Source organism: Dipodomys ordii, unplaced genomic scaffold (assembly GCF_000151885.1).
Source record: "Dipodomys ordii isolate 6190 unplaced genomic scaffold, Dord_2.0 Scaffold16, whole genome shotgun sequence".
NCBI classification, from domain to species: domain Eukaryota; kingdom Metazoa; phylum Chordata; class Mammalia; order Rodentia; family Heteromyidae; genus Dipodomys; species Dipodomys ordii.
The window spans coordinates 786,236-806,899 of NW_012267232.1; the positions used below are offsets into that span (position 1 = coordinate 786,236).

The window sequence follows — 20,664 nt, forward strand, 5'->3', positions numbered from 1 at the left end:
ATGTGGTTTTCCATTGACCACAGACTGTCCAGAGTCAGTTGCATGAGATGTTGTAGGTATCTACAGGATCAGCTCAGCTGTTTCTGTCCCAGACTCTTCTTGTCCCTCTGCCCTTCTATAGTCTCTGTGTGCTCTCTGTGATTTCATCATAGCAAATGCTTTTTTTTTTCTGTTTTCGTGCTAGTGTTGGGACTTGAACTCTCAGATCTCAGCCTCTTGAATAGCTAGGATTACAGGTGTGAGCCACCTGTGCCTGGAGTAGAGCAAAAATTCTTCATTAGTAACTTCTAGTGTCTTAAAGCCTCAGAACAGTGCAGGCTGTGTGGCATCTCCACTCCTTTGATTTTTGAATTCCCAGATATTGTTATTATTATTAATTCTTGGTGATGTTATTATTATTATATTTTTGTCAGTTGTGATGCTTGAACTCAGAGCCTGGGCACCGTCTCTGAGCTTTTTTGCTCAAGGCTAGTGCTCTACCTCCCTAAGCCACAGTGCCACTTCTGGTTTGGGGTTTTTTGTGTTTTTTTTTTTTTTTTTTGGTGTGGGGAGGTTATTTGGAGATGAGCCTCACATTTGCCTAGGATGCAGATATTATTATTTTTTAAGCCACTATTTTTCAGTAGCCTCAATGACTTTGCCCCAGTTCTCATACTTCCTATTCGGCCTCCAGCAGTAACCTGAAGTTATGGCCACACTCAGACCCCGGCAGTCCCAGGATGGCCTTTGGAGTAAAGGTGAGAAGAACATGCTCTTGTTTCTCCTTTATATTTCCTCCTTTCATGAAAGACCCAGGATCTTTTCTTTTAATTTTAATTATTGTCAAGGTGATGTACAGAGGGGTTACAGTTACATAAGTAAGATAATGAGTACATTTCTTGTCTAACTTGTTATCCCCTCCCTCATTTTTCTCCCTCTTTCTCTCCCCACCTCCAAACCTCACCCCAAGTTGTACAGATCATTTCCAACGAACTGTCTTGTGAGTGTTGCTGTTGTATTGATTCCCCCTTTGTCTCACTGCTTTGTTGTTCTCCTTCCCTAATTCAGATAAACGTGTATAAAATACCTAGGGTACCAAAATCAAATACAGTAACAACAGGGGATATACCATGGAGGGAAGAACATATGAAAGAAACAAGAAATCACATAGTTCATTAAAAACAACAACAAAGAAAAACCTTGTGTCCATGTCTTGGAGTTCATTTCACTTAGCATCATCTTATATGGTCACTTGTACATAGGTATTGTGCTATTCTGCTCATCTGCTAAGATTATGCTAGATGTATACTAATTATTACAAATAAGGGAAACCATGGGACCTATGTTTCTTGGATCTGGCTTACTTCCCTTCTAAAGTGTGTTCCATTCTAGCCTCTCATGCACAGAGACCCAATTCCTGGCACTGGCCATGACCTCTCTGAATTTTTACCCAGAGAGTGGAGGACATGATAGTTCCCCTCTCAGTTCTAGTCTTCAGCTCTACCCACCAGCTTTGGGTCATTGTATGACCAGCCATCTTCTAACTAACTAATGTACTCCTTGGAAAATAAAGAGGTATACTGGGTTAACTTTTGCTAATTCCTCCACCACTGAAAAAGAGTAAATAAGACAATTCTCATCCCCCTTTTATTTTCTGTTGATCTCATTACCCATACACCTTTGCATTATTAATTTATTCAGAATATATATTTGGTTTGTGTTAAAAAAATCTCTTTGCTCTTATATATAGTTTGTAAATATGCCTTTTCAAAAGAAAGCAGGATTTAATTTTTGGTATTATTTAGACAGCATTTAGACATTTGGGATTATTTAGACAGTGTGTGTGTGTGTGTGTGTGTGTACTGTACCTCCCAGATTCCCTTGCAGGGAGGGCTTGGATGTGGGTGTGGCATTCCCGTGGCATCAGAAGGCCTCATGGCTGCACACATCCCCTGGGGCTGCTCACTATGCAGGCAGGCATAGTCAGAGATACCACATTTCCCTGGCCTGATCACTAGTTGAGTAGGTGGAGAAAGGCAACATAAGCAAGGGTGGTTTGTTGGTGTCGGTGGTGGTAGGCTGCTTCTGCTTATAGTAGTACATTATGGTGGCTTCCTGGTGGTGATGTCATGGTTCTACAGTTGGGACAGCAGTAATAGTTTACCCTTTTGTCAGAAGGCCACGTCAGAAGGTTTTAGAAGGCATGCCCATTGGTGGCAGGCTTCTGCAGGGCTGTGTGGAATCCTTCTGGGAAGCAGCTATTTAAAAAGAGTGGGACAATTTAGACTTTTCATTTTTTGGGACCTGCAACCTTTCGGAGTCAGAGCATGGCTCTTGTCATTTTGGGTGCAGAAATAACTTTCTATGATAGCTATGGCCACAGAATTTTGAGAGATGAATGGGAAATAGCACTCTAGAAGTGCCAACTTGAACTTGAACTCATCTTCAGACCTATGGTGATACTCCAGCTGGTTGAACTCTTCTACCATGACCTTGTTAATGACAAATGGCTTCTACTTAGTCTCCTTGTGTTCTCTTTCCTTTACCATCACAATTTAGTCAGCCCTCACCAGCCCCAAACACATAGGAATGCGTGGCGGTCCAGTCAGAAAGAAGTCATGTAATATAAAAACAAAATAAACTTCCAAAGAGGAAATGACAACAAGATGTGCAGTACAAATCCCTGGGAGAAAAGGTAATTATTCTCGAGATGAAGAGCCACACTTGGTGTGCATGTGGAACCCCAGCATTTGGGAAGCTGAAGCAAATGGATGATGAGTGGGTCCCAGGCCAGCCTAGACTCTGTAGTGAGACATTGTCTCAAAAGACAAAACAAAAATAAACCAAAAATAAACAACAAGGAGAAAGTAATCCAAATGGCAAAAGGAGAGCTTGACCATTAGGGCAGGTCTGGAAGAGACAAGGCAATCTTTATCTACTGGTCCAGCCTCCGTTTCTGTCCAATTGGCTTCCTTTAAGAAACAACTGTGTTCTTTTTAAGACTGGTGATTCTGGCTCACGGTTTAAGGCTTAAGACAAAAAAGGGTACAGAGTGAGACTCTGACCAGCCTCTTTACTGCTCATTTTCTTGTGTGCACGTCTTTGCAGAGACAACCAAAGTTATGGGAAAGACCCCCTCAGAAAGAAAGGAGGTGTCTGTAGTGAGGACAGAGGTGGTGACAACCAGGTTTTTAGCCCCCACCCAAACCCCCAAGAACAGTGCCCACAAAGTGTCTGATCAGACAGTAAAGACAGTTTGGCCTGTGAGTTCTACTCGCAGCCACCTGATTCTCAGGAAACAGCCAGATTCCTGCCTGCCAGGAAGGAGGAGGGGGTGTTCCTTTTTGTTTAACTTGTGGTATGTGTGTGTGTGTGTGTGTGTGTGTGTGTGAGGTACTTTTAGGTTGTGTTTTCCTCTAGCTTTCCCTTCAGCAACCAATTAGAGTGCTTATGGATAAATGTTTGTTTATATATGTCATGTTCCTGTCCCTTCAGGGACAAATACGCCCATCTGAGACAGGGGACTGTGTTTGTTTTTTAAACTGAGTGGAAATGGCAAACACCCTTTCCCAGGTTGTGCAAAGTTGCTTTCATAGGAGTGTACTCAGGAAAAGCGTGGGGCAATTTTAATGGAAGAGAGAGATGGACAAACAGAGAGAAAGAGGGAGAGAGAGTGAGGGAGGGAGAGAGAGAGAGAGGAGAGAAAGATGGAAAGCTGAATAATCCTTTGGCGATTCTAAGTGTGACACAAGATTCTTTCCCTTCTTAGCAAATGTGCCTAATTCCTGATCATTTAGGGTCTGCTATGTCTTTGGCTAGGAGAATTAGCATCAGCAAGCTTTCAAAATGGCTTACCAGTTAGCCCCTCCAGAAATCTTAAGACATTATTCTTTTCTTCTCCAAATTTCCCATCTCTAAGCCTTCTAATTCTCCTTCAAATTTCCATCTGTAAAGTTAATACAATCCAATAAGAAAATAATGTGCTCTTAAGACTTTGACATGCTCAGAGCTATTTTATCCTGCCCTAAAGCCTAGAAAGTTTGAATTTTTCCTGGGATTAAAAAAAAAGAAGAAGAAATAATAGAATAATTCACTGTACTGTAACAATTAAATCCAGCAATTTAACATTGCACATTGGTAAATACAATGCTTGCAACAACTAGAAGTCTCCCATGTATTGACAGATGAAACCAAACTTCTAAGTCTAAACCTTCTATTCCCAACCACATTCCTAAATGTAAATAAGCATCCAAGCATGTTGTTACATATCTTTACAGAAGCAATTACAAACAAGCCTTATCAGCGGCTGCTAAGTCACTGGCACACACAATGCTTATCTGCTGTGCCCTCTACTGGATAGAGTACACAAGACAAGTCACATTATTTCCAATTAATTTTTGGCATCACCACTCCACATCTGCTTTAGGAATGCAAGGCGTGAAATTTATAGTAGCAGGTTTAATATTCCATCCAGCCAAAACCATTTTGCTATAAGGTCTTACCTTTGGTGGAATATTTTGAGTTGCCTTTTTTTTCCCCTTAATACAGAGATTGCCCACTGTCCAAATTCTCAAACTGTCACCCAACTCAGTACGTGGCAGGAATAATTTCCTATTGAGTAAAATTATCTTTTACTCAACATGTAAGAATAATTACTTAGCATAATGCCTCTTAAAATGTAGTTTTATCTGCAAATGCTAATGAGGCTACAAAAACCTGAATCATCTTTTGAAAGAATTAGGGAATTAAGGGAGCTTTGCCCCTACTTCCTGTTCTCCCTGTAATGGCTGACTGAAGAAGAAACCAAGGAGGGAAGGAATAATGCAGGACTGGATCCTGCTGTCTTCATGCTGGGTTTGAGACCGGTGGCTCTGAAGAGAATTTAACGGCACAAGCCACCTGTGAGCCTTCCCAGGTGCTAGACACAGAACTTCAGGCTCCCTGGAGACACCTACTCCTCACCCAGGTTCCCTGGATGGTCACTGGGAAGTGGCTCAGGCCCCAGACCAATGCAGATAATCTATCTGAATGGCTGGGCTGGTGGCAGGCCTGTGGTCTTTAGCCTTAAGGATCTTGTCTCTTTGATCACTGGTGCACCCAAGTAATAAAGACCCCTGTCCTATCTTTTGTTTGTCTTGGGGCCTAAAGTAGTCAACAAAGCATTACACAGAATACAGATAGAAAGGAGTGCTTTAAAAACATATTTTTTTTGGGGGGGGAGGAAACTTTTTATTGTGAAATAATTTTAGAATTACAGAAATGTTGCAAAAATAATTTAGAAAGTCTCTCTCTACATTCTACCAATTTAATACTTAACATAACTCTAACACAATGATCAGTCTCATCAATGCACACCAGCATTGGTACTATTACATTCACTTTAGATTTTAAATCAAGTTTCACCAGTGTTTTCTATTAGTTTCTTTTTCAGGTCTGGGATCCGTTCCAGGATGCCTCTCTGCTTTTGTTTATTTGTTTGTTTGTTTCCTTAAATCTGACTCGTTCTCAATTCGGCCTGTCTTTCATGACTTTTAAGAGATGCTGGTCAAGTATTTTGTAGACTGTCTTTCATTTCGAGATGTTTCCTCACAGTTAAATTGAGATTATCCACTTTGGGCAAGAATGCTGGGGAAGCAATGGTTCCTTCACCATGCTTTGGGGAAAGCAGAGATAAGCAGGGGCGGGGGCCAGGGCTGTGTGAGTTTGGGGACCTTTAAAAACTTGAGCGATATCTCTCAGAAGGAGGTGGGAGCTGGCAGGTGACACACCTCTCTTCTCAGTTGCCTTCTTTCTGTTATTATGGATGGCAAAGGGAGAAGGGGAGATATTTCTTGGTTAGATTTTTGCTTTTGTTTTTTTTTTAATTTTATTTTATTTGTGAACATACTGTACAGAGGAGTTACAATTACATGGGCAGGATAATGCGTACATTTCTTACCAAGCATTGCAGCCTCCTCCTTTGTTTACCTGCTTTTGTTTTTTTTAATCTGGTGTCACATATAATGGATAGACAAGGAAGTCTGGCAAAGGTATTTAGATATGTGCGTGGGGAGAGGCTGTGGGAGCCTTGTATGAATATGACAGAGTGGGTAAGCTGACCTTTTAGGGGTCCAATGCAGCCCCTCGAGGATGCAGTGGTATTCCAGATAATGCGGGAATGAGATGCAGACAGTTTCAAGGGTGGGAAACTTGTCAATGCGTATGGAAGAGGTGGTGGAAAACATTTCTCAAGACATATTTTTTAACCATGAGAAAATAAAGTTTGACTTTCTTGTTTGGGTAGAATATAGCAGTGGTCAAAAAGGACTGTTGGGCATTTTTTAGACTTGCATTTTGGCTTTCGCCTCAGGATACAGGGCAAAATTCCCCTCTAAAACTTGGTACCCAGGCCTAACACTCTGTTGGCACAAGACACGTTTGTTGATTACATCAATAAAAATAAATAAGTGAATGAAGACTTCATTTATAAAATAGACGCCTTGGGCACTCACTCATCCCCACTCAGAAAACTCAGAAATCTCTGGCCCTGCTTCCAGGATGGGCTTGCAAGTCCAGCAATGGTCCTGCACTCAGAATTGAGCTTTCTGCCCCATGCCAGTTCTTCAAAGGCCTGGAGAAGCTGTGCTGTGAAAAGACTGTTCTTTGGTTTTTTTTTTTTTTTGGTCTGGTCGTGGGGCCTGAACTCTGGGCCTGGGCGCTGTCCCTCAGCTCTTCAGCTCAAGGCTAGCGCTCTACCACTTGAGCCACAGCGCCACTTCTGGCTTTTTTCTTTTTGCTTATGTGGTGCTGAGGAATCGAACCCAGGGCCTCGAGCATGCAAGGCAAGCGCTCTACCACTGAGCCACCTTCCCAGCCCCAAGACTGTTCTTTGGAAGCTCCCAGGCCCAACACACTTCAAGATTTGGGGCGGGGGGGGGGGGTTAATTAAGATCAAATGAATAGAGATGATCTAAGATTGAGAAGAGAAAGCCAGAGAGCCATAACGTTGAAGCCTCCTCCTTCCTGTGGAGAAACCCAGGAGAAAGGAAAGGTCATGGCAATGGGTCCATGTGGGTCCACATGTGTGTGTGTGTGTGTGTGTGTGTGTGTGTGTGTGTGTCTGTGTATATCAACACATGTACACATGTGCAGGGCCAGATTGAGACATGTCTCCCTTATTGGTGGGGTTGATTTCTTCATCTGCTTAGCACTTTTTGGTTTTCTTTCATAGTTGCCAGTTATCCAGGTAATTAATTAAAAAATCATTTGTGATTATCATTGTAATTTCCATTGAGTTATTTAAAATTTCCAAATGAATATTTAGTGAGACCACTTTTAAGTACATAAGAAGGAAATTAAGAAGCTGATGGGGCTGGGAAGGTGGCTCAGTGGTAGAGTGCCTTGCATTCATGAGGCCCTGGGTTCGATTCCTCAGCACCACATAAGCAAAAAGAAAAAAGCCAGAAGTGGTGCTGTGGCTCAAGTGGTAGAGCGCTAGCCTTGAGCTGAAGAGCTGAGGTACAGTGCCCAGGCCCAGAGTTCAGGCTCCACGACCAGACCACTCCCCCCCCCCAAAAAAAAAGAAGCTGGTGGCTCATACCTGTAATCCTAGCTACTCAGGAGGCTAAGATCTAAGGATCACAGATGGAAGTCAACCTGGGCAGGAAAGTTCATGAGATTCTTACCTGTGATTAGCCAGCAAAAAGCCAGAAGTAAATGCCATAGCTCAAGTGGTAGAGTACAAGGATCTGAGTTTAAATCCTGGTACCAGAACCACAACAGCAAAAATGCAAAGGACTATGAGGCTTTTTTGTTGTTTGAGGCTGGGTCTTACAAGTACCTCAGGTTGACTTAAACTCACGATCCTCCTACCTCCATCTCTCAAGTGCTGGGACTGTAGGAGTATAACACCATGCATGATTACTAAGAAGTGTTTAAGATTTATGTTACTAGAGTATGAAGTAAATAGAACCAGGTTTACTGATACATTAATGACAACAGCTAACCCTGAGCAATTGTTAAGTGCTTCCTAAATCTCAACGGGTTTCATCCTAGTGTTCTACCATGGCCCCATTCTACAGCAAAGTGGATTAAGGCATAGAGAGTTAAAAAAAAATCTGCTGTAAGTCATACAGCTAGGGGCAGGACTGGGAGTCTAGGGCTAATTACTAAATCACAACAGGGCTTTTAGTGAGATTGTAAGGAAGTCCCATGCTTTCTAGAATAAGGTGCTGTCTCAGAAGGTGAGTAAACAAGTTGGGAAGAACTAGATTCCACTCTTGGTTCTTTTAGGCGCAACATGATCACACCAGACAACTTCTTCATACAGCTGGCAGTATGAGCTGGGTCCCTGCTCCCTGGGGTCACAGTGACTGCCTGACGAGTCAGCACACAGCCACTGGAGCTTTAAGGAATGAGATCACAATATTTATTCAGACTAGGAACACTGTGATTAAAAAATAGAATCTCTATTTTACCAAAATTTCAAGCCAATCATGTTTCACAGGGCAACAGAATAACAGTATTATGTGATTGCAGGAGATTGCTTGGAAACAAAACTCTAGTTTTGATTCTTCTGGAAGTTCACACCTTGGCTTGGTAAAAACTAGTTCACAATATTCAATGGCTTTGGATTTTTAAAATCTAGTGTTTACTTGTTCATGAGGGACCAGACAAAAAAGAAGAAGTACTGGCTTACTATGTGCTAACCTGTGAAGGAGGTCATCTTTGTATCAAACATACACACTGATTGCCAGAGGCGCTTGTGGTTTAGGCCTGGAATCCTAGCTACTCAGGAGGCTGAGATCTGAGCAAGACAATTCAAAGCCAACCTAGGCAGGAAAGTCCTTGAGATTCTTATCTCCAATTAACCACCAGAAAACCAGAAGTGGTGCTGTAGCTCAAGTAGTAGAACACTAGCCTTGAGCAAAAAAGCTCAATGACAGCACCCAAGCTCTAAGTTCAAGCTACATGGCCAGTCAGCCATCATCATCATCATCATCATCATCATCATCATCATCATCATCATCATCACCACCATCATCATCATCATCATCATCATCATCATCATCATCATCCTCATCACACACACTGCATGCAATATGGTTTGTGGGGTCTTGGTTTTCATGAGCCATGCTAAATTTACTTGTCTCCTAAATATGGTGGGTCAGATTACTTCCAATTCTCAGTGGAAATAAAAGCTCTTAAGTAATTTCAAACCACTGAGGCAATTCAATGGACAACAAATGTCACCAAGACCAGTTAACATAAAAAAGTGATTGTTACTATTATTATACATTTTACAAACCATATGTAGGACTCAGCCAGATTTGGAATTATTATCACTATTCCATAGCATTGGTTGCTAAGTAAGAAACCAGATATTCGGGTCTTCCAAGAAGTCTCTGCCTTGTGGAACCTTAGCATTTTAAAGTGGCTGAACCAAACAGAATACTCCCAAGTATCAGCTCAGGGTGGCCTTGGTTATTGGGGAGCAAATTCTAGTTCCCAACTCAGTGGACATTCCATGGAGCTGGAACATATTCTTCTGCAAACACAGAAATAGAACTGAGTCTTGAACTTGGATTAGGAGGGGGAAGAAATATGTAAACTGGTGCAAATTAGCTGCTTCAGCAATGTAATTTATACTAATAAATTCCTGAATTTCAAAGTGACTTTTTTTCTTACCACACGGAGTAAAGCCTTTGAGTATAGTTTTCTAAATCTAGAATAGATAGAGGAACTCAAAAGCCAAGGGCACAACTGGCTTTGTCTAAAAGAAGTACAGTAGGATCACATGTTGGAGAAGGGGGGGGGGAAGAAGTTCAATGCTCCAATGATGCCTGTGGCATTGTTGGTTTCACACACCATTCACCTCTAGAGAAGTTGGCCATCATTTGAATATGGCTGCATTATCTGCAAACTTGAATGTGCTGTAAAGCTGAGAGTAGGAGCAGCTGGCTTCACTGAACGGTGAGGGAAAGACACAGGACTGAGCTGAGAAGCCCTTCTTCTGGTTCCATCTGTGAAAGAGACCAAGTCCATCATTTACTGCCACATGTCAAACCAGACTAGCTGTGTATAGTTAATACTAGAGGATCCCTTACTAACCTTTTAGCATTAAATTTTCCTAAGCCAGTGGCTTTCAATTCATTTTTTTTTACTGTGATCCACAATAATGTGTGTGTGTGTGTGTGTGTGTGTGTGTGTGTGTAATATAATTGCTGGCAATCATTGTCTTTGATTCTGGTACCCTGTGTCTTATATATATGTTTATCTGATTTGGGGAAGGGAAGGGGAATAATAAAATGGTGAAAAAAAGGACAAAGGATGACCCAAGGCAACAATGACACTCACAAGATACAACTTTTTTTTTGGGTGGGGGAGGGGAGAGGTGGCGGGGGTCAGAAAGTGGGAGAAAAACAAAGGAGTGGGTAACAATGTTGACAAGAAATGTACTCATTACCTTACTTATGTAACCGTAACCCCTCTGTACAGCACCTTTACAATAAAAATATAACATATATATATATTTGACCCAGTACACACATTTATATATTTACATTATTAATATTTATGTGTGAATGTTTTATGTATATATAAAAATGCATCATATGACATAAACATGTTTCATATCATGAAATGAAACTTAAAGCTATCCTTTTGTTAGGTGAGGGGCAGTATGGTACTTTTTATTCTAATTCACTAAGAAACTGACCTAATGATACAGTTTAATGACTACTCCAATGAGGCACAATTCTTCATGTGGAAAAATTATGCCCAGATAAATCTGAGTTCACATTCACCATTAGATACATATGCTAAACCCTGAAGAAAACAGCCATGTTATTCAACAGTCTTCCTGTTGAATAAATATTCTATCACCTAGGCCAAAACTTACACCAAACCAATAAAAACCACCACTAAGTACAAGTACTCTGTCACAGAATTACCCGTTCTGTGCTCTTAATAATTAAACTTTGGTTTTTAATTTTTGTGTTTTGTACATGCAAGTCTTCTTTGTTTTTCAATTTGTTGATCTGCTTGACCAGCTTTTTAGTTCTTCCATGAAAGGAATCTCAGTTTCAGTTTTCTTTCATTTTAGAGACAAGATCTTGCTATATAGCTCAGGCCTCAAACTCCTGGTTCTCCTACCTCAGAGTCTCCAGTGCTGGGATTAGACGTACGTCATCATGCCTTACTAGAACCTGAATTCTGGATGTTAGCCTTTTCGTTTTTTGCTAGTTTTGGAGCTTGAACTTCAGGCTTCATGCTGAGCTTGTTCATGTGGTTGGTGCTCTATTTCAGTCATGTGTCTAGCCCATCTTTTTGCTGGTTGGAGATGGAGTCTCTCAAACTTTTCTTCGGAGGCTGGCTTTGAACTGCAGTCCTCTGGATTTCAGCCTCTTGAGCAGTTTCAATTACAGTCATGAGCTACCAGAACTCAGAATTATTATTATTATTATTAGGTCCTGGGGCTTGAACTCAGGGTCTGGGTGCTGTCCCTGAGCTCCTTTTGCTCAAGGCTAGTGCTCTACCACTTTGAACTATAGCACAATTTCTAGTTTTCTAGTGGTTAATTGGAGATAATAGTCTTGTGGACTTTCCTGCCCAGGCTGGCTTTGAATCTTGATCCTTGGATCTCAGCCTACTGAGTAGCTAGGATTACAGGTGTGAACCACTGCTGGTGTCTGGCTCTGAATTTTTGATGAACAGATAATCTTTCACTTATAACCGACTCCTAAATGTCTGTAGCTTTTGCTACAATAATAATAAAAAAACCTTGCTTTTAAATGTTAACTTTTAAAAGCATTGTTATTTCTACAATTATGTAATGTTTTCCTTCTACTTTCAAAATCTATTTTAAGGGAAGAAACTAAGAAGATTCTAGTCCTTTCTTTTCTTTGTCTTTCCCTTTCTTTCTATTTTTCTTTCTTTCTTTTCCTTTGTTTCTTTCTTTCTTTCTCCCTTTCCTCAAGATCCTTAATGTGCCCACTATCACAGTTTCTGGATTCAAGTCTTGGCATATCAGGTATCATAGGAAATTAGTCTTTTGTGTCACTCAGTGTTGAGGTAGTAGCTGACTGATTTATCCAAGGATGAGAAACAGTCTCAAGTATTGTTCCCTTTTTGGCACATTCTTCCACATATGAACCACAACCATAGATATCAAGGATATTTCTAATGATTCAATCATCTAAGGGAACATTTATTGTCTTTAAAATCTTACATTACAAAATAACCCCCCCCCAGATAATATTTCTAAATAGAAGATGACTATGGTATAATTCTTTTAAAAACAGAACATAGTCCATAATATTTAGTTTATTACAATAATGATTTTACTAATATAAATTTTATGTCTGATTTCTATCTATTGTACTTTTCTTTCTCTAATACCACTTTTAGCAGACACATCACAAGTTCTAATAAATCAAGTTTAGGAAAGGATTAAATCTTGCAGTCAGCTCATTTTTATTTGTCTTTTTAAAAACATTATCTCTAGTTGTAGAAAGGGGTTTCAGTTCAGCATGTCAATTTATAAGTACAATGCATCTTGAACACTCACCCTTCTGTCATTCTATTTGTCTATTATTACAGTTGAATATTATCTTCATCTAAAGCCAACTACATACAACTCCTCGTTGCTCTATGCAACAGGATCACTGGCAGAAAATGGCCCAATTACTTGGCTTTGTGATCTTCACCTTTTATCTTGAAATTGTCACAACCATAGCAACTTAAAAAAATTAAGTATCATACATTATCTACATTGCTGAAAAGTAATCTTCACTTACAGCATTTTGGATCTAAAGAAAAGAGCAAGAGAACCCTACTTTGAGGGTAAGCATTGCTGGCTTCACATTTTAGTTTTGGAATGTCAGCTTGTCTTTTCCATCAAAACAACTGTCTCCTCAGATCTCTCTCTCTCTCTCTCTCTCTGTAGCTCTTGCTACACTAACAAAAAAGAACTTGATTTTGAACGTTAACTTTTAAAAGCACTATGACAATTATGTAATTTTTCTCTTTCCTCTTTTAAATATAGCATGAACTAGTCTTTCTAGTACATACAGTTTCCATCAGACATGCATTTGATTGTTGAAAGCTATCAGATCTTTTTTTTTTCCTGAAAAAAGGAGGAACTTTTCAAGATATATTCCTTCTAGTTTACTTTCCTATATCCACGTAAGCACACTGTACTATTTCTAGGGCTTTAAGAAATATCATCCATGCTGATCCAAATCAAACAGACCTTTTGAGGGTGCTGACAATGACGACTTCATCGAGTGTGATCACATCTAAGCTTTAGCGCCTTGTTTGCTCTGTAATGCTGTGCCAAGATCTTGGCCTTTAGATGTTTCCAGAATCCCTGGAAACATCATTTATTTGTTTGTGAGTAAAAGCCTTAGAATGATTTTGCATCTATAACAAAAAGTCAAGGGAAAATAAAGTAGTGTGAATTTCTTCCTGGACTAGAATTGTTTTCTTTACCTAATCAAAACACTTGGAAGGAACCAGTTAGAAGAACTTAATTTGTTCTTTTAGAAGAACAAAACTTTATGGATAGTCCATTTACCAAACATAAGAGAAGCAAAATGAACGAAAGGATTTTCTCTAACAGGATTCATTATTTCAATCTTTGGAATTAAATTGTTTTTCTATTAAGAGCATTAGCATTTTTAAGTTATAAAGGATATTGATGGGAACTATGATTATTGGCTTATGATGTTTAACTTCTAAAACAATTTTTTACAAAAAATATCTACCCTTCACCCTAATCTGATGACTTTAGGTTATGAGTATTTGAACAGCAGAATATTATGACTATAACCCTTACTAAAGGAGCTTTAATTAAACAGCATAAAAGATAAACACGGCTGCAGTACCAGAAAGTAGTAATGGCAGACATAACACTTCATGGTTTCTATAGTAAGTTTTCAAAATAGCAAACCCGTAACTCATTTCCTTCTATTTTGGCTACATTTTGAGAAGCGGAACAAAGGCACTGAAAAACAAATAGGTTCTTGTAAAAAATGGAGAAGAGGAGAATGAGCACCGTAGATGCGCACGCTCCCATCAGAGGGTACGGAGGGGACAGGGAACCCAACACACTTGGTGGTTTGTCAGATAACACCAAGCCCACACGGCCCTTTTCCACTTGCCTTTGGTGTATGCCAGCCTCCATGCCGGGGCAGCAACATGTGGAGAGGCTGACAGTTTCGCTGGCTCCCACTTGCTCCTCAGGCCAAAGTCCAGGCAGAAGTTGGCCTTGTGGGGTTCCTGTCATCCGGCCAAGCTACGGCACCCCTGGGACGCTGGCCAAATCCTGCATGAGTAGTCATCTTCACATCCTCTTCAGTGCCAGGGGGTTAGACAGAAGGACACCCCTTCTATTGAATTTTATGGTGCTGTCCACTAGCCCAGGAAAGTAAGAGAAGAAAGAGGGGGGGGGGGAGAAGAGAGATGGAAACAGAGGAAGAGAGAAAAAGAGAAATGAAGAGAAAAAGGAAAAGAGAGAAAGGGGGAGAGGGAGAGAGAAAGAGAAAGCAAGGAAGGAAAGGAAATGTAAGGAAAGGAAAGGAAAAATGAAAGGAAAGGAAAATGAAAGGGAAGGAAAGAAAGAGAAAGAAGCTTGTAGAGGGGAAAGCATTCCTCAAACCGTTGGTCTGGGACTGAAGCCCAACATCCATCTCTAAACCTCATCTCCATTTTTTGTAGAAATTTCAATAACCATGATCCATCTATCCTGGGTCACATACTATTACTTTCTCAAAGACAGAGTGGCCAAAAGCCACCATGGCACAAATACCAGATAATCTATGTTTTATCAACGATCAACCTACGCAGCATCTTCAGACATATATATTCCTTAGAGGGCAGAGACATGAAATTTAAAAGTAGATAGTCTCAAAAAGGGGCCTCCAATGCCATTGTTAAGGCTAATAGAAAAATATTACTTATAATAAGGTTCTTCAATGACTGTATGAACATACAGGCATGCGGATAAACATTCACACTAGTGGGTAGAGATGTTCAAACATCAGTTCACATATACATGTCATCTTTTCTGAACCAATAAAGACAATGCATTTTTAAAGGAATCTTTGTATTTTATTATTTTTCCCAGACAAGTACAAAAAATCATAATCTTGCATAATTTCTTTCAAATAGATACACTTAAGACAATTTATCAACGCTTTCTTAAATTTTACACCACACTGAACTCCAACACATTTTGGTTTTAAGGTAAACCAGGTTTCTAGCTCTTCCCTGTGGAGAAGTTACTTTCAAGTCAGTGAAAGTTCTTGGCCCATGATTAAAAGTCTTTGCCAATTAGTCCTCAACAACTTCAATTCATTTTTTTCTGGTTCAAGATGAGTAGGAGCCTAATAAGGCTGTGATAAAAGGGCAAAAGGCACTGAGAGCCAAAAGCGGATTAATGAGCTCCTCCATTTATTTGTCTTCCTAACAGCTGAACTGTTACAACTATTGACACTCTTCAAAAGGTTCCGCTCTGAACCCTGTCCAGGCACTGCAGGCTCCAATGGACATCTTCAAATCCAGAGAATGGCGGGGCAAGAGCTTCCCCTGTGTGATGCCAAAACCAACAAAGCCCCATGGATCAGGTAATGAAACTTCAGCTTTTCCCCCTTTGAGATTTATTTACTGGCAGCTGACAAGGGGCAAATTCAGCTCGAATTGTGCAGTCAAGGCCCTGTCAAGCTTTTAGAGGCACCCTTGTCTTGAAGCACCTTCATGACTGGCATTTCGCTCAAAAGCCCTCGGCACCGGTCCTTAACAGCTTATGACATCACAAAGGACACTCCAGACAGATGCCTACATGGCATCCTGCAGCATTTTAAAAGAGAATTAGTGGTTTTAATTATGGTCGTAGTATGAAAGGGAACCATGCAAGCGCCACAGGAGACCTTTGATCAGACCCTTTTGCTAGTACAATGCCACGGAACTGTGACTATTCCTGGTAAGGGGCCTTTTCTTGCTGAATGACTCACCAGTGATCTTTGAATGCAGACAAGCTTCTGGCCCTCCCTCTTCATTAGTGAGCATTTCTATACAGGGGCCTATATGGTGCTTGGAGTCTAGGAGCTATACAATTGGGGGGAAAAGAATCCCTACGGATTCTGGCCTCTACTTAGGAAGTGCTGAAGGACTCTGAGTGACTTTATTCATTAAAACAGGTTGCTATTAATTAACTGTCATAATAAAATAAAGAACCATTATTTGCATTTCTTACTCTGTTCTCTTTAGTAATGTGTATAAAAGATGCTTGTAACAGAAATGAATTTATTGAACAACTTCCCCATCCCCCAATAATCACACTCCCCCCCCTTTTATTTTTTGCATTTGGGCAGCAGGAGCCTACTAATTATTGGGCCTAGATCTGTGAGTCTAAAAGAAGTAATATATAAATATGAAATAAATTGAGTAAATAGAAAATACTTTTTATTTGCCATTCATTTCTGTAACTGAAATAAGCAAACATTAAATTAGCTTTTCTTTTTGGTGATTGTAGGAAAGCTATCGGGTACAATACGATTCAAACTTTTTTCAGAATAACACCTACTGGGAAAGGTAAGTAGTATGAAGTATGAGATGGTGGAACAAGCCATTACTTAAAAAAGAAACCCTAAAATGAAGCATGTCAAGGTTCCTTCTTTTAAAAAACCATTTCACTTGCAAGAAATAGAAAGCGTCTTGGAGTTGGTATGAAGATTTTAAGAATTTAACTTTTAAAACTGATCCTAATAAGCACAGCCCTTAAAAGACTTATGATTAATAGTTTCAGTATAAGAAAACTAGTCATGTAGAACCTAGTATCAGACCTAGTCATTTGGTGAGTGAGTGTGGAAGGATGTTTCTGAAAGCCTCTGGAAATGCTAATTTGGGAACACAGAATAAACAGAATTTGCATACATAGTACATCTCAGGTGGAGCATCCTGATACAGTACTGCTAGCTTTTCGTTTTGTTTTGTTTTTGTTTTTGCTTGGAGGAAAAACTTTTGGACTTCAGAATTTTGGAAGCGAAATGACAAGCAGTTTTTCACTTCTTGCTGGGTTAGGCCTTTTTCCTATTTCTCAGACTTTGCAGTTCTTTTCTTAGGTGATTGAGAGCAACTGAAATATCAGCTAGCTGGGGATCATTTTGTGCTTTTTGAGTATAGAGACGAAAATGTTTGATGGTTTCAGACAACAGGACTTCCAGGTCTGTGTCTCTCTCCTGAAGACGCAGCATCCGCTCACAGGCGATGGCATAGTTCTTGTGCCAATTCACTGGGTGCTCCTTTTGTAAATTGACAATCTCCTTATACAACTGGAAAACAGCAAAAATGTTGCTATTCCATTGTTGTTCTTTGTCTCCTTTTTCCCCTCAAAAACAGAAAACACAGAGGAATTAATAACACAAGGGGGGAAAAAATCCAAGCAGCCTACAGTAAAAATCTAATCGTTGCTAGGCCATGCAGAAAATGCAAGGATGTTACTGTAATTATTACAGTAGCAGGAGGCAAATATGCTTCATCTCAAACTGCTTCTGGGGTTTTCAGATGTTGAGGGGGGAACTCGAGACACATGTGTTAGGACAAAATGCTCTTCCTCCAGAAAGATCTTCTGGGAAAGGATTTAGTGCTAACTGGTGGAAAGCTATTTACTCAACAGGCAGAGAGGTTGAAACTCTAAATTTAGCTGCTGGAGAAAAAATAGCTTTCTTTAGCAGACTGCATGGAAAAAAGAACTGGAAGGAATTTAGAAATTTTGCTCCAAATTATTTATGTGAATTTCTCTCCACATTAAAAACAATAATAATTAGCAACAATAAAAATGATCCCAACAATTCCATTATTGTAATGGACATAAAAGAGAATTTCAGAGACAGCCTTCGAGTGAGACATCTAAAATCTTCACGGTAGCTTATAGTTTATGACCTTGATAGTTAAAACTTCGTCCACAAGAATTCAGAAATCTGATTTTTCAACATCAGACACAGTGCTAATCATTAGCATCTGATATTAACATTTCCAGAGAAAAGTGCATTAAAGTTTAACATAAAAAATGCAGACACAAATCTGCAAAATGGAGTGTTATGCTTGCTTCTTTGTAAATGTCACAGCCAGCCTTCTTGGGGACCACCACACCAGAGTTGGATTCCCAGGAGTTTTCCAGTAGACTCTGAGCACAAAATAGCAATGATGCTTTCTATGGGACAAGTATTTATCTATTTTTTATTAAAATTTCATCCACAGTATCATTTAGTTTAAAGGGACCAATTATATTACTGTCTCTACTTCTACTCCAGAGCAAGACAAATGCACATCTCAAATTCCACAATCCACAATATCATTTTGATATTTAGTAAGTCCCAGGCTTCAAGTTGCCTTTTACCGTAACCTCTCTCTTAGTTCCTTTTAAAAAAAATGTTAATTTTGGAGTGTTTTGTGGTGAATCTCATTGTTTTAGAACATTCCAAACTTTGCATTTTTTAAAATTGAGATTAAGTGATTACATAATTTCACATATTTCTCAGTATTGTGGAATAGTGTTACTTAGTTAAAGTCATTAAACACATTTTAACCTTCATAAGGCACACTGTCATTATCATGGTCTATAAAGTTTGTGAATTCTATGAGCTTTGACAATACAATTATTTCTTCTACATCAGGTGATATTTACATTTCTTTCTTTTTGCTTAGTGTAAGCTGTTTTCCTTTTCTTGTATGAAAGAGTAAAGGGTCACAAGAAGCAGCTTCATGTACATCAAAGCTAATAAGTCAGCCTCTTCCCTTTTAATCTGTTTCTCTACCCGTTGTTCTTAATCTTCTTCTCAGTTGTTCCTCTTCCCCAGCTTCTCTCCAAGGAAGAATGTGGGTAAAGGTATAGCAAGCTACTGACACTAAGCAGCTGCTCAATAAACTGTTTTTCACATCCATAAGGGTTTGGGGTCCAAAATACAGACAGCCTTTCAAGGAATTTTTGTTTCCCCACCTGCTGCGTAGCATCAGAAGCTCCATATGACCTATCTACAATTCTTTGGAACAATCACACCACCTTTCTAGAGTGTTCTGTAATTGAGGTAATTGGATGACTGAATCAAATGTGCTGAGCATTAAGTAACCAATAATTTCTCACTATGTGGAATTCTACTTTCTTTTCTGTACATTCCTCTGACATTAATCTCTGTGGAGAACTGTCAGTTCATTGGGGACATCTTTAATTTATTCCTATGGGAGCTGGGTACTCCTTGTTCTCTTACTACTTCTGTACATACTATCACCTAAATGAAGAAGCTACCGAGTAAGGAAGTATATAATCACAAATATTCTTTACACTTAACAAGAATATTCTTGAAAACCTAGTACTAGGGGTGGACTGTGTTGTCTTATAAGTGTTGTTTCATAAATGTTACTGTATACCTGGAGCCATAACCATAGCTATCCTTTGCATTTGCTGAAAAGCATAAAGTCTGCTGTGACAAGGAATCCACAGATGAGCTTCAGCAGCAGCTTGACAACTGACTCCTGCAGACATCACCAGTGAGAAGGGGAACTATCCAGTAAGAACAGGAACTATCCGGAAGTCTCTGATTTCGCCACAAAAATATTGCCTGGACTGGATATTGATGAAAACGAACTAAGCAACTCAAGGCAGCAATGGAAGGGAGGGAAGGAGAGGGAGAGAAGGAACAGCTTACACACAGCAAAAGGAAAGAAATGGACATATCACCCGATGTGGGAGACACTGTTCTATTGCGAAAGCTCATAGAATTCACAAACATTTTAGATCGTGATAATGACAATTTGCCTTGTGAAGTTTAAAATATGTTTGTGACTTTAGGTATCACTGTTTCACAATACTGTGAAATTTATGTAATCACTTAATCTCAATAAAAATTATTTAAAAAATGATGCCTGGTTTTCACAGGAATATAACCCTATATAGAGATGAACAGGATTTGCTATGACTGAGATATGCAAGCTAATTTTTTTTTTTTGGGGTCCGGTCGTGGGGCCTGAACTCTGGGCCTGGGCGCTGTCCCTCAGCTCTTCAGCTCAAGGCTAGAGCTCTACCACTTGAGCCATAGCACCACTTCCGGCTTTTTTCTTTTTGCTTATGTGGTGCTGAGGAATCGAACCCAGGGCCTCAAGCATGCAAGGCAAGCGCTCTACCACTGAGCCACCTTCCCAGCCCTAATTTTTTTTTTTTTTTGAGCTACTAGGGTTTGAACTCAGGGTTCCATGCTTGGTTAGGAAGGCACTCTATTACTTGAGCTACAACCTCAGTCCATGAGAACTAATCTTTTAAAGTTTTAGGCTCATGTTTTTTTTTTTTGTTTGTTTTTTGTTTTTTTTTTGTCGGTTGTGGGGCCTGAACTCTGGGCCTAGGTGCTGTCCCTCAGCTTTTCAACTCAAGGCTAGCGTTCTACCACTTGAGCCACAGCACCACTTCTGGTTTTCTAGTGGTTAATTGGGGATAAGAGTTTCATGGACTTTCCTGCCCAAGCTGGCTTTGAACAGCTATCCTCAGATCTCAGCCCCCTGACTATCTAGGATTACAGGCGTGAGCCACCAGCATCCTGGCTCTAACTGCTTTCTATAACTCTGCTTGTGATCACATCAGACCCACCTCGGTAATCCAGGATACGCTCTCATAGCAGGACCTCAAACTTACTCACATCCACAGTCTCCTTTACC

The 20,664-nt window shown here is 39.9% G+C and overlaps 1 protein-coding gene across 1 annotated transcript in view; it reads right to left on the reverse strand.

Moving 5' to 3' along the window:
• Nucleotides 1-15,027: 15,027 nt before the first annotated feature.
• Nucleotides 15,028-20,664, reverse strand: part of Tmem260 (transmembrane protein 260) — a 50,729-nt gene continuing 45,092 nt past the window's right edge. The window contains exon 16 of the mRNA XM_013012211.1: nt 15,028-17,291. Coding sequence (XP_012867665.1) covers nt 17,037-17,291 — 255 coding nt within the window. The 3' untranslated portion in view covers nt 15,028-17,036. The remainder of the gene's footprint in view (nt 17,292-20,664) is intronic.